The 14,643-nt window shown below is 42.0% G+C and overlaps 1 protein-coding gene across 2 annotated transcripts in view; it reads left to right on the forward strand.

Annotated features, from left to right (window-relative positions):
* LOC101070706 (cadherin-6-like) overlaps positions 1 to 14,643 on the forward strand; it is a 50,445-nt gene that overhangs the window by 32,533 nt on the left and 3,269 nt on the right. For both annotated transcript variants that reach the window (XM_003975525.3, XM_011616353.2), the window contains exons 6-11: positions 3,096 to 3,283; positions 5,221 to 5,471; positions 7,348 to 7,484; positions 8,609 to 8,730; positions 12,567 to 12,684; positions 13,269 to 13,520. In XM_003975525.3, the coding sequence (XP_003975574.1) occupies positions 3,096 to 3,283; positions 5,221 to 5,471; positions 7,348 to 7,484; positions 8,609 to 8,730; positions 12,567 to 12,684; positions 13,269 to 13,520 (1,068 nt within the window). The remainder of the gene's footprint in view (positions 1 to 3,095; positions 3,284 to 5,220; positions 5,472 to 7,347; positions 7,485 to 8,608; positions 8,731 to 12,566; positions 12,685 to 13,268; positions 13,521 to 14,643) is intronic.

Here is a 14,643-nt window from a genome sequence, read left to right on the forward strand (position 1 = left end):
TTCTCTTAGCTTCTTTTTATTTGCTACATTTTCCAAATTATCAAAATATAAACAAACTGAGTCTCATTAAAATTAAATAAGCATATTTGCAAAGGTTAACTAGAGTAACATGTGGAACGTTGCAAGCGTGTTCCACCAATCGAGTTTCAGCATTGTTGGGGTTTCACAAGCAAAACTGCAGATGTATATAGAGGGTGGACATTTGGTTAATAAATTCAGTTTAAGAATCTGCAGCAGCAAATTAAAATGATATCTGACAACAACTTTGGAGTTAATTGAGGAGATCAGTGCAACATTCACACTTTTTTCTACAAATTCTAGAAATGGCCTGCCTTTGTGTCTTTCATCATTTTCCACCTAATCTCAGATTGCTGAGGAAGGAGAAAACTGCAGTTTCCATGTCATCCCTGCAAAAGGCAGCTTTATCACCTGTACAGGAGAACAAAAGGATGTATCAAATCCCGAGGCTTTGTTCATGATAGTCTGACAGATGCACATCATCACAATGCCCGGCTTCTTTTCTAATGCTTTCTTTCGTCTTGCTGCCTGTTTAACATGCTTTCTGAAGTTAAAGCCTTTAGAACTCTCCCATTTCTACATTTACAATTGATACTTCCATCATCTCTAAAGGTAAACTCCCTCCATCTTTTGGTCTTTTTGTCAACACCAGTGGTCAATCCATTTGCTTCGAGATATTAGTCACACCATCAGACTGTATTTTCAAAAGACTGCACAAAGTCAATTTGTTTGTCAGTTCTCAGCAGCTCAGGTGATGTTCCGGCTTTGTGCATCTTTTAATCCCAGTGAAGGTCTCACAGGTCTACATTTGACAGGAAACACAAAGAGGATTAAACAGACTAAAACCAGGCCTAAAGGGACAATTCTAAGAGACTTTTTGAGCGATTACTTGAGACGAATCCCTGTGCTGGGCAAATGACGAGGTAGTGGGTTACTGACACTAAAAGACAGGATCATTCAATTACTCAACTGCATGAAAGAAAAACTTCATGTTTTATATTTTTGTGTTTGGTGTCTGTACATCATAGCACACATACACGAGCATTAGTGTAATCTGCCCTAGAATTTTTATGTTGACTCAGAAGGGAAGTGAGAAAGTCATGTATTATACCGCAGAATGGGGTGCATTTCTAAAAGTGAAATGCTTCACTTGTTCTCGTTTACATTTAACATCTTTGTACCGCTTAAGTCAACACTCTTAAAATGGGAAACACAACCGTGAGGTTTGACAAAACGCAGAGAGCGAATATCCTCACCTTGAGTGCTCTGCCATGACTTAAGAAATAAAGTTGATATGATAATCTGCTGTTACATAAACATGTTTATGGAACATTACATTTGCTTCTTTATGATACTGTACTATATACTACACCACTGGATAATTCCAAAGTAAGATTGTGTTAAAGACATGACTGGCCCACAGTTGTTGGGAATTCTGGTTTGTGTCTGTCTTTGGCCTGCAGGGTGTGGTGTTGAGAACAATTGGGTGCAGCTGGCACTGCAGGCGGGCGCACCTGTAGGCAATTTACATCTTGCTGCCTATTTAAGCAGGTTGTGCCTGGCTGTTTGTGTGGGGAGTGTGTTCGGTTGTCTAGTGTGGGTGTTGGTTCGGGTTCCCTGGTGTTGGTTCGGGTTCCCTGGTGTTGGTTCGGGTTCCCTGGTGTTGGTTCGGGTTCCCTGGTGTTGGTTCGGGTTCCCTGGTGTTGGTAGGGTGTCTGTTCGTGGTAAAACTGTTTGGTCGCTTCCCCTGTCGTGTGTTGGTGCTCTGCGTCTCCTGGAGGGCCGCTCCTGTCCCCAAGCTTCTGGTTTTTCTGGAGGGCCGCTCCTGTTCCTGTTCCTGGTCTCCTGGAGGACCGCTCCTGCTCCCCTTGCAGCCTAGGACGACTGCCTCTGCCTTCAGTGTCTCGGGGCACGCTCGTGTGGTGCCTGTGTCGCGCCGGACTCCCAAGTCCTCGCCGGTCCTGGATGACTGCTGCGGGTTGAGGACTCACCGGTGTTCCGAGTTCCCCGCAGTCCAGGGGGACTGCGTCTGGTTGGGGACTCGCCAATGGACCTGTGAGGGGCAGACGCTGCCTCCTAATCGCCGGCAGTCCAAGAGGACTGTCTTGTCGCCAGTGCCTCGGGGCATGTTCGTGTGGTGAGCGTGTCGCCTCCCAAGTCCTCACAGTGACCCCCCTCAAATGATGTCATGGTGCTAATGGAAGTCCGGTTCATCTGACCACCCTGTTGTAGCTGTAACAGTGGTGATTTCTCTGAAAGAATAAGAGTAGCCAGCTTCCCCTAAAATGTCACAAATTTAATGGTCTAATATGTACTGACACGCTAACATTTCTCCGACTACAAATGTGTTGGGACACTGTCATCTTGAAGATTAAATTTGTTCAGAATCAGCTACTTATCACATGTCAACTGATTCATTTTGAAACCTCTCGTGCATTCCTGTAGCACTGATGCATTTATCCATTGAAGCTTAGCAGGACTGCACAGAACAGCTTTTTTCATTGCCTTGAAACACAATGATCATTGGGAAAATGGCACAATTAACCCCCGGATACTCAGCATCTTTAGGGCAGCAGTGGGCTGACCTCGGCCAGCCTGGATGCTGGGCCACCACGCATGGAGTTTTGGTCGAATGGCTGAATCCCTTTTGGATTGTCAGTGATTCTGTACAATACGCAAATTAACCCTCTGTTCTCGTAAGCCAAGAGACAAACTGCGTTTATTTGTATTTGCTGGGGAATTTATTCCACTACTTATAATTTTAAAATTTCCGTTATTGATAATACTGTGTTTTACCAGCAACACAGGATGAAGACTGTTTAAGCTTTTTTTTATTGTTTGAAACTCCAGCAGCCTTTGACAGTGGACTTTCTTCCATATTGCACTGCGCCTGCTGCAATCTGACCAAAATTGGGATTAGCCACAAAGCAGTTCATCTGAGAGCTTTGCTGCTTTTGACAACTCAAAAAAATTGCAGTTCCACACAGCAGCCAAAAGAAACTAAGACATCTGCATACATTACCTGCCTACATTACACCGTGCTGTGACTCAGCCGTATATATTTTTGCATTTTCCAGGCATTTATCAGTTCAGAGTTCCTGAGTCATCCAAATCTGGCACCCCAGTGGGGCGAATTAGAGCCGCTGACAAGGATGTCGGGAAGAATGCTGAAATGTATTTCACCATCGTCAGTGGAGACGGCTTGGATACATTTGATATCTTCACTGACAAAGCAACCCAGGAGGGAGTCATCACTGTCAGCAAGGTAAGACTGGGAATGCGGAGCAGTTTAATGACTATATTAAGAATCTTAATTGCTTTTGCGTGACTTCATGACTGTTGAAAATTACATTCACATGCAATAATATTTTTACACTATTGAAGCCAGAAATGTGAATTCATTTCAATATGCAATGTATTTTTATTTTTTTACATTACTGACAGATTCAAGCAATTTTACTCAATTAAAACTGAGGAAAATACTCTTTAAAATGTCACTTCTGCTGAAATGCTATTCCTGGAGAGGAATAATCACCCCCACAATTATTTCCATTCAAAATAGAATCATGCACAGTTGTTTGGTGCCTGTGTATGTTCAGAACATGGTTAATCAGCGTACTGAAGGTCGCTTGTTGACTTTAAACATCTGACATTTAGTTTGAGTTTCTGACTGTCGAAGTGAGCGTGAACACCATGGTGAGATGGAGGGAGCTGCCTGAGACCATCGGAGGGAAGAATAGAGCAATTTGAGTCTGGTCAGAGATTTAAAAAGATCTCAAACAAATTTCAAATCAGCCATTCTGCCATCCAGGAAGAAGGCAATTCAACACAACTGCCCACATTTCCAGGTCTGGATGTCCAGGCAAGTCAGCCCAAGAGCAGACCTCAAGATGCTAAGGGAAGTCTCTAAAACCTCTAAAATTTCATCCAGCAAGCTCTTGCAACTGCTGATGTAGACATGCTTCTATAATCACAAAGAGAAATTTAAACTGTTATGGGAGGATTTTGAGGAAACTCTTGGATAAACATGGAGACCAGACTGACGTTTGACAATTTGGACACCAGAACAAAGGACATGCTGGACCTCAGACAATTTATGCCTCTTGGATGCGGTAGCATCAGATACCCTGGACCCTGCAACACGACAATGATCGAAGACATACCAGTGAAACTATCAAGGACTCTCCTCAAAATGGTGGTAGATGTGAAATGATACACATTTCTGGTTGATATTTTTTGTTCAATAAATGCCTGTGCAGATTCTCATTCATCCACGTCATAGTTATCCAAAGTTTAATTGAACATCCAAAGATGGATTTAAGTGATCTTTGAGTAAACCAATGTTGATTTTTGGTGTTTAGCCACAAATAAATGACTTCTTCTCAGAGATACCTATAAATCACATAAGACATAGATGTGGGAACTTTTCTTAGTCAAGAACTAAATATTTAATGAATTTTGGGGTTTGCCAGCATTGTGATTTCATGTTGCAAAAGTCTGCCAGACTCTGTTCCTCTGACCACCATCGCCAACCACTTTTAAAAGATATAAGAATAATTGCATGCATGTGATGTATCATAACATAAAAAGAACTTTTGGAATATTTTCTTGCTGCATGAAAGTTCTCACATGTTGGTTAAATGAGTTCCAAAGCAGTGAATCAGCAGATCCCACAGTCAGCTCATTAGGACCCTGCCTGTGTAGTCTATTTTGCTCATACTGTTAAATATGCAAAGCCTGAGCATGCTTGACAGATGAAAGCATCCAAATTAAACTTATTCATCTCCACCTCAAAACCCCAAGTCCTTGCCTTTTCAGCAGGCAAGCACAGCACAGTGCAGTGCTGCACCTTTTTAATACCCCTGGTGTTATTAGAAATTAATTGTGAGTCCTTGCTCTATGAATATTTACTGATGTACAATCAATTTTTTTTTCTTAGAAATTATTTTGTTCATAGTCACATTATGCAAGCCTTGGAAAATATTTTGTTTTGTCAGCATAATGCACGCCGAGCACAATATCTACACATATTAAAGCGGCAAGGCTGTTTTCATATTTTCATTTTATCTTTACCGTCAAATTGAGCCATATGTTCCATATATCTTTTTGTAGGTTTTCACATCCAAAAAATACATTTCAAGGATGATACAAGCAGCAGTAATAGTAATATCATGTGTAATAATTTTGTCTTTATCTCAACAGCCTTTAGATTATGAGAAAAAACCTTCATACACAGTCGAGATCCAAGTCCAGAACACCCAGATTGACCCACGCTTCATGTCGGCTGGCTCCAAAGATATGGCCACAGTTCGCATTGCAGTGGAGGATGAGGACGAGCCACCGCTGTTTGACAAAGATAGTTATCTGATGGAAGTGAAGGAGGATGCTGCTGTGGGCACAGCTTTAGGATCAGTCAGCGCAATCGACCCCGATGGAGCACGCAGCATTGTCAAGTAAGGCAAAGACCTCTACTGTATACAAGCACCTTTTATAGCTGTGTCTTTTTAATAAAATAACATGTAGAATCTATTCGGAGGTTTCCTCTCCCCACACACTTTTATTTGCTACAGAATCTCTGGCCAGAAGCACTAAAAAATGGTGAAATGCTGAGTGAATACAGACAGACACCAATACGTCTGCATACAATAGAGACTACCACACATTTCTCATTATAAAATCATATGCTTTTGTCTGTTTATAATCATGCCCACTCTTTTTTTTTTTTTTTTTTTTTTTCTTTTTTTTTTTTTTTAATCAACCACTGACATTAAAAGACAACACGTTTGGTGATCAATGCATGAGAGTTGCTGTGTATAAAAGAAGAGTGTACCTTCGGGCCGGGGAATAAATCCCACTGCCTCACTGCAATACTCTTTATATTGATACTTGGCATTAGGAGAGCTTGAGCTCTGCTGTTCTGCTGCTGGTAACTGTCCATTACTCTAACGGTGTCACCATGCCCTGGGAATTTTTTGATGTTTACAAAATGAAGCCCCGAAACCCTGCTGTATTGCCCTGTGATTTAACAAGCATTGATCAGAAGCCTCACAAGTGTTACACTAATTTGAAGTCTTCCGGACATTAAAGCATAGTAAAAGTTTATTGAAAAGCTCACAAATGTAGAAATCAAGGGACTGCAGATGCAGACGGGCAGAATAGACCATGCATCAGTGGGGAACTACAGACAATGGGGCAATTGACACCCTGAAAGGAGATCTAGGTTTCAATTAAAAGTGCCATGCTTTTAAAAATAATTAACTATCTCTTTCACACACACATGCAAACATATGCACAGTTTTTATTGTGCATGTGAATGTATTGTCACATTTGTTGTGTCAGTGAATTATTTTAAAGCTGAGCGTGCTCCAATTTTGATTGTGTATGCGTTAACGAGGTCCCGTTTGGTTTCGGATGACCATATTTCTATGTGGGGGGGAAAAAGTAAATCTGGATACGCATAATTAAAAGCTGTTTGATGTTATATTTAAGTAGTGAAGCCAGCAGATGCAAACATGTTCGTTTACAGAAGGAGATGCAGCGTTGACAGGCGGGAGAAAAGGCCAGAAGCAAGACGCATCACAGTTCCATTATCTGGGAAGTGCATTGAAGCTCTGAATAGCTGCATTCAGCAGTGACTAGTTCAAAAACAGAGAGCTCAGTGAATAGTCTGCTGACAGTGGAAGAGCTTTTCAGTAGATGGAATGTTTGCAACTTACTACGCAAAATGAAATGTGAGGAAAAGAGATCGCTGCAGCATCATTAGATTATAATCATGGCAAAATCGAAATGAATTTTGATTCCTGCATTGTTTTTAAATTTCCTTGATGTGTTCATACATGTGTGTTTGTATGAAGATGATTTTGACCAAATTTAGGTCAAATTATGTCCAATTTTGATTTTGCCATGATTTGATCTATTGATGCTCTTTTGCTCTAATTTCATTTGTTGTAGCATGTTGCAAACATCCCATCCACTTGAAAAGCTCTTCCACTATCAGCAGACTCTCTCTGTTTTTGAACTAGTTGCTGCTGAATGCAGCTATTCAGAGATTCACAGCACTTCACAGATAATGGAATCGCGATGCCTCTTGCTTCTGGCTTTTTCTGCCTGTCAAAGTTGCATCTCCTTCCATAAAGAACATGATTGCATCTGCAGACAGGCAGGCCTCACCCAAATATAACATACAAAGCACAAGTGAATAAATTGCAGTCGTGCTTGTATTCTGTTTGCATGTCCCCATTTAATCATATTTGCTGGGGAAAAAGGTAAATGTAGTTGATCCAATCCACCAACTCACAGTATCCTTGCTCCCTCTCATCTTCATTGCAGGTACGCTATCGACCGCCGCACTGACATGGACCACCTGTTTAATGTCCATCCAGAGAACGGCTCCGTGTTCCTACTCAAAAGCCTCGACAGAGAGGAGGCTGCATGGCACAATATTTCAGTGATTGCCATTGAACTACGTAAGTCTGTGGGGGGGGGCTGTTTGCAGAAAAATGTATACAGCAAAAGGCAATGCACAGAACTCTGGAAGAAATATATTTGAATGGTTATTTCTGCCTTTGAAAGTGACATTTAGCCCAGGTTCAGGCTAATTTCACCTCATCCAACCCAGCTGCAGTCTTAACTGTATGATGCTCAAATGAATATCCCTCTTTGGTTTGATTTGAATCAGTCATTTATGTTTTCTAAAACAACCCACTTTTTTTAATGATTGCACAATATCAGTTTTTTTTTCATCCCGCTGCAACATTTACAGAAGTCCTTGACCAGAATTTAAGTATCATTTTGGTTTTCCATCTTGAAATGAATTGATGGCCTTGATGTTTTGTTTGTTGTGGACAGACATGAATGTCATTTCAAACACAAAATCCTGCAGCTATAAATTCCTGCATATTTGTGCTCGGAGGTTACAGAAGGAGTTTTAAGCAGTTGAAAAATGAAGTCACCAGAAAAGACATGTTAAAAGGTTAAAACTAGAGAAAGGAGACTGCATTGCATAGAAACTTATTAAAATTATTTGATGTTTTTACTTATTTTCTTCTCAACAGCCAGGTATTTTTAGCTATGTTAGGAGAGTAGAATTTGAGTTGCTTAGAAAGTGATTTTGACTGTTTGGAAGTGATTATATTTTTCCAGCCACCTGAACACCTCCTGAGGAAATAACACCACAGGTCTTGAAAATGATTTGTGTTCACTCCTCTCATTTCACCTGTGGTATTTATGTGTCACTGCAAAATGCAGCTTGTTACCAAAAGATATGGAGGCTCACACCTCTTTCCACACAAGTACATGAACAATCAAATCAGTGTGATGTGGTGGAAGTTCACCAGTAAGCAGGGCAGTTTGGCTGATGGTGGCTGATTATATGAACATATTTTTCAACATTATTTTGTTCAAGAATGAGGTTCAAAAGGGGAGCAGCATCCCATCAGCAGTTCAGAAGGAATGGTGTATTTCCTGTTTTGATCTTTTTTTGGTTTGTTTCATGAAATTTCCTCCTTTATTGTAGTGCCTTAAATGTGCCACAGTGTGCGAGGGGTTTGCTGAATAGGGTGAGGCTGATTTCTCTGTGTTTGATCTGCAGATAATTCTCGCCAGAGCAGCCATGTTTCTGTCTTCATCCATCTGCTGGACGTCAATGACAACGCTCCCACATTCGCAACTGTGTACGAAACCTTTGTCTGTGAGAGGACAAAAGCTGGCCAGGTAGCTGTCTGTTTGTCTGTCTGGTTCTCTGTCTGTTAGTCACTTAGAACACTGCTAGATACCAAAAATACCCTGTGGTCAACAAACACAAGCAGCCATGCAGACAGGGTGTAAGTCCATCATTGAAAGGTCAGACTATCAGTGAGCACACATGAAATGTGGCTGATAATCTGACTTTGCCTTGGAAACCTGAGGTGCAGCGGGGTTATTGCAAAAGCAGGAAGTCAGTGTTCCGGACAGTAGGAAGTCCAGTTAACCTCGAGGTGTGTTTACAGTGTGTTTGTTTGAAGTCAGGGGTTCTGGTTTTTCACATGTTTGCAGAACTTTCAAATGAAATGAAGATAACTAAAACAGGCTATCTCTCTCATGTCTGAACCCACTATGTTAACATTGCCCTGAAGCGTCTGTTTGCTTTTTTACCTACAGCACGTAAACATTCACACAGCTCAGTGGTATTTCCCATCTTTAACATGCATCTACGGGACTTTTATAATTCAAAGCAATGCACACATTTGCTGCAATCTTCTCTTCTGCCCTGTCCTCACTCTGTTGGTTCCTGTGCTACAGCTGACGGACGTGTGTGTGTGTGTGTGGGGAGGGGGGGTGATAAAGAGCAGCTCTTCCACACAACTGTAGGAGCTACAACTTTAATTCAAAACTCAGAGGGTTTAGCTTTAGTTAGCATGGAGATCAATCCAGGGACCTTTGAACTCACACTTAGCATATACAGCAGCATATAGAAATATCAAATAAAGAAAAATCTCGGCTATTTCCATGTCGTCGTTAGGACAGTCTCTGAAACCGAAGACCATAGCTGAATTTCTAATGGTTAATGTTTGGCTTTCTTTCAATCTTCACTTCAATCAATCAGTCAATTTTTATTTATATTAAAATTACCCTTTAACAGGAAGAAACCTTGAGCAGTACCAGGCTCATGTAGGGGGACCCGCCTGCTGATGGCCGGCTGGGTAGAGAGAGAAGAGGAGAAGGGGGAGGACGACAGGGAGAGGAGAGAATAGGCAGAGGTCATGGAAATACATTATAACAAAGTGCTGGTGTAGGAGTTGAGTGGATCAGCGGGGTCTGAGGTCAGAAGGTCAGCATACAGCTATGAAGGCAGCAATACCTATCGATGGATACAAAGAAAGGGGGGGGGGGGGGGGGGGGAAGCAGAAAAACTACACAAGAAATAACATCACTGATCTACTCGGTGAGGAGGAGAGGAGAGGAGACCATGACCCAGTGAGGTGACAGAGGCCTGTCAGGTGATCATGTTTCTGGACCCCAGCAGCCTCGGTCTATAGCAGCATAACTAAGGTGTTAACCTAATAATTAGACGACCCTCTAAATATGATAATTAGTCTGTCTAGGATAATAACTGGAGCTACAAAATTACTGAAAATAAGCTTTTTCAAAGAGGAAGGTTTTAAGTCTAATCTTAAAAGGAGAGATGGAGTCAGCCTGGAGCCGGGCCCCCCATTCTATCTTTAGAGACTCTGGGGACCACAAGTAAACCAGCGGTCTACTGGGATTAAAAGATGTCACTAACTCCTCCGGCTAGGATGGAGCGAGTAGTGGAGTATAGTGTGATCTATGTTGTCAATACCTGTCAGAACTCTAGCTGTGGCATTTTGGATCACCTGGAGGCTTCTTAAAGAGTCGTTTGGACACCCTGATGATAAAGAATTACAATAGGCTGGAAGTAACAAATGCATGGACTAACTTTTTTACTACTGTATCAGTAGTTTCCTGATCTTTGTGATATTTACTTACTGATTTTGATGTCCTCAAGGGAATCACCCCCCCCCCCCCCCCCCCCCCCCCCCCAAAAATGGTGTTAACATGTAGGACATAGTATCCCTTATGTTGCTGTGTTCCGTGTGTTTTATGTTTTTATTTTCACATCATACCTGTGCATCCTTCTCCTGACCCTGTTCCCTTTAAATCTGTCTCCTGTTGCCATTCTTGTATGAAAAGCAGTGATTGTGCCATACAGTATATGAACCACTCCTCCTCCATTCACGGGACCTCCTGCATGACCTCCATGCATCTAAAGTGGAAAAAAACCCAGAGGCGGAGACCAAACACAGGTGTGAAAGCACCCCAAAACACTGCTGCTGCTGCCACTTTTCCCCAGCATGGCTGTGAATTTTCAAGCAGCTTATTTGTGAATTTGTGAATCATAGGGACCATTAGAGCAGGATAAAATAAGCTGCTAATCCCCATGAATGAATAGAAGCGGAGCTCTCCTCTTTTTTTAAATAGAATAAATGACAGTCACGTCATGTTTGTTGTCACACAGCCAAAGTGCAAATAAAAGTATCGACATGCCGATAAACAGTTTTTAATTATGTCCCCTTCTAGTCTGTTAATTGATTTTTGCTGTCCAATGTGACACAGCAACTTTTTGTGTCATGTTCATTGGCTGTGAATTTGAAGAGTTCACAGTGTTTAATGCAATAATTGTTGAAACCGCACTCAGCTGTGACACCACATAATACGATGTACTGCATAGGATCCAGCTAATGTGATTAAAACACACTCATGCACTTTTCTGCTGCTCTGAAGCAGATTGCTTTTGCTCCTGGAGGCCACTTGATCTCTTCCTTTGTTGTGCCTGACAAGATAATCTGTTAAGAGCTTTCACACTTGAGGAATTATAAATAAGATTTTACACACATGCAGGGATCTTTCATCTACTGTCGTTCAACAATTAATCTGCCTATGTAATCACAGGAAGAATAGGTTAAATATAACTCAGTATGCTGATGTTATGAAGGCTAACGCATAACATCATCCTGACATTCATCACATTTGCACTGTTGATCATCAGCTTTCCTCACTTAAATGCCTCTTCTGCCTCCCACTTGCATGTGCATATGCCTATACTATCTGGTTTGCCTCAGATTCAATTGAACCAGAGTTGTAAATAGGTGGTTTTAAAGATTGGGATAGAATTGGGTTTAATTTTGAATCATACCCGTAAGTCGCCTAGCCCCACACACCTGTTGTGCATCAGGACTCTAATGAGCACTCTTCTTAAACCCCGGAGGCACACCTGCTCCCTGCCAGATCGTTATTTGTTCCCGATGACTTTCCAGCGTATTCCTGTTTGCCTGCCTGCCCGGTTCCGACCTTGCCTGTTCCTGACCATTCTGTTTAGCCTGCTCCCCTGTAAATTCTGTCTGGCTTCTGCCCGATCTCGACCTTGCCTGTCCACGACTATTCTGTTCTGCTCGCTCCCCGGAGAATCCTGTCTGTATGTGTCCGACAATAAAGCGGTGTTCAGCCAGACTCGTGTGTCCCATTTGGGTTCTTATCTGGTTCCTGACAGATCAGTGTTGATGTGTAGTTTCGGAGTAATGTGTGTTTGTGTAGGAGAGAGGAAATGGGGTGGGGGACATGGAGATTATTATTAATACATGATTATATAAACTCATTCACATCATTGTGACATGGTGCACACATTCAACTGTTTTTTGTTTTATTTCAACTTTATCAGTGTTTTAGTCGCATCAATAATAAAATGAAAAGCTCATTGCTCACCATTGTTTAACTTCATGTACAGTGAGTGTGTGTTTGGTTTCACAGTGGTTTAAAACTTCTGAGGAATGGACTGAGGAGAGGAAGAGCAGGATTAGATTAATAGAGTTCATCTGAGAGACTGATGAACCGAGTGGAGTGGTTAAAAATTTATCTATAAATTGTGCCAAAAAGGTTAACATACATTTAAATTTTCTTAGACATATCAAAATTTATTGCCTACCAAAGATAACATTTTAATACCCTTTTTATAAAGTTCTTTTTTTTAATATAATTTGCGGTGTGTTTGACAGAGGATCCAGACAGTGAGTGCAGTTGATGCTGATGAGCCATCTGCTGGACACAAATTCTTCTTCAGCCTGGCTCCTGAGGGAACTTACCGCAGCAACTTCACCATTCGGGACAATGGAGGTAGAAAAAAAAAAAGGTTTAATGTAAAGCTGGGAAAGTCTTTCTGGGCTTCTTCTGAGACCATCCCACCTTTTGAGGTTTTACTTTATATACCTTATAATGTTGTGGTTTCATCCTAAATCACAAGAGTAAATCCACAAGAATCCATTTATATTTCTCCACATTTAGCAAGTTCAGCCAAGGCTTACTCAGTAATCTTAGATGAGTAAGCTCTAATCAGCACCTTTATGTCTTTTTCTTGACCACTATATCCCTTTTGGAGTCATGGGGAGGTTGCCGGAGCCTAATCCAGCTGCATGTGGGTGAAGGCGGGGTGGCCCCCTAAATGATAGGGGCTATTTGAGCATTTCTTGGATTGGTACATTGTTCAAGGGTACCTCAGTGGGTACTCTGGGTATATCCTGGCACCTCCCTCACTATTAGAAGTCTTCCTTTGTCTGCACTGGGGCTTGAACCATGATCCCTCTGCTTCTCAGCCTAGTCCTTTACAGACTGAGATACTGCAACCCCCAACCTGTTTATACAGATATTTATTTGTGCCTTCGCTGCCCGGTAAAGAACCTAACATGAACTTTTCCTCTCAGATAGCACCGCCAGCATCCTCACACGCCGCGCCAGCTATAGTCGTCTCCAGCAAAGCATGTATCTGGTTCCTGTGGTGATCACCGATGGGGATTTTCCCATGCAGAGCAGTACTGGTACCCTCACAGTGAGAGTGTGCACCTGTGACCGTGAAGGCAACATGGAACTGTGTAACGCTCAGCCTCTGAGCAGCGCTCCTGGCCTCAGTACTGGAGCGCTTATTGCTATTCTCCTGTGTGCCATCATACTGCTGAGTAAGTAATCAGCTGTGGGGCTTTGCATGAACCCATGTCTGACTTAAAACACTAATAAGTATTTCAGCTGATAAAAAAACAGCCTGTTTCTGCGAAGTCCTGTAAGTGAAACCATTTGGTTTAAAATTTCATCTGTTGCTGCTGTCGCTGCTGCCGGTCACAATCAGACCTCTGGTTAAAGGAACTGCATATCAGCTGCACCACATCCCAAACCATCTGCTTATTCATGCGGCGGTCACAGTTTGTTGGGCTGCTGGGGAAATCAATACATATTTATGGATCTGGAAATGCCGCCATGGCAGATTTTAGCAGTCACATACTGGTAACACAGAGAGGAGATGCTGGTGAGACAAAGGTAATTTATATGCATCAACATTTATGGAGGCTCATAAATGGACAGGATCATGACATTCCAGCTCAGAATCATTTCACAGTGGATATAGACATAAAAGGTGACAGCACAGGGTGCGGCAGCGGCAGGCATAGGTATGTTTATTAGGTGTGAACGATGGACCTAATCACTCAGTGGAGAACTTGCTGCTATTTGACAGCTGTCAGTCACTGTAAACTGCAACTTTAGTCTGCGGGGAAGTTCTACTTGCTGGGAATTACAGTCGCTGTCATTTTCGTTAAAGGTCATCTATTTTTCACATACAGGCACATCTATTCTTATAAAATCAGACAGCACACAGGCACCAAATTACGGGAAAAAATTCATGTTTGTTTTGAAAAGCATGTACTTCACCATCATATAACTAGCTGCATTATGCGTTTTAATGTTCTTTGTCTATATAAAACCTCTGTCCTGTTTAGTATGCAGTTAGTATTTGCCCTCCTCTCGCTATCTGATGTTCCCTGAAACTTGTCGCAGTACACATCCTGCTGCCTCTTGTAGCTTCTCCATGCTGTGTTTTGTGCCGCATTATCAGCCATTTCACCTTCGATTCCGCCTCTCCTCTTTCCTCCAGCCACTCTGCTGCAACTTGATTTAAATTCAAACTGGCCTGTGTGAGCTTAGCCAATCAAATTTTCTGCATGATTACTCCTGGATATCCGAGGCTGCTGTCTGTTCTGTCTGCCTGTAACCATTTTGTGCAGAACGTAACTTTTTCACACTGTTTCA

The sequence above is a fragment of the Takifugu rubripes genome, chromosome 22, assembly GCF_901000725.2.
Source record: "Takifugu rubripes chromosome 22, fTakRub1.2, whole genome shotgun sequence".
NCBI lineage: Eukaryota > Metazoa > Chordata > Actinopteri > Tetraodontiformes > Tetraodontidae > Takifugu > Takifugu rubripes.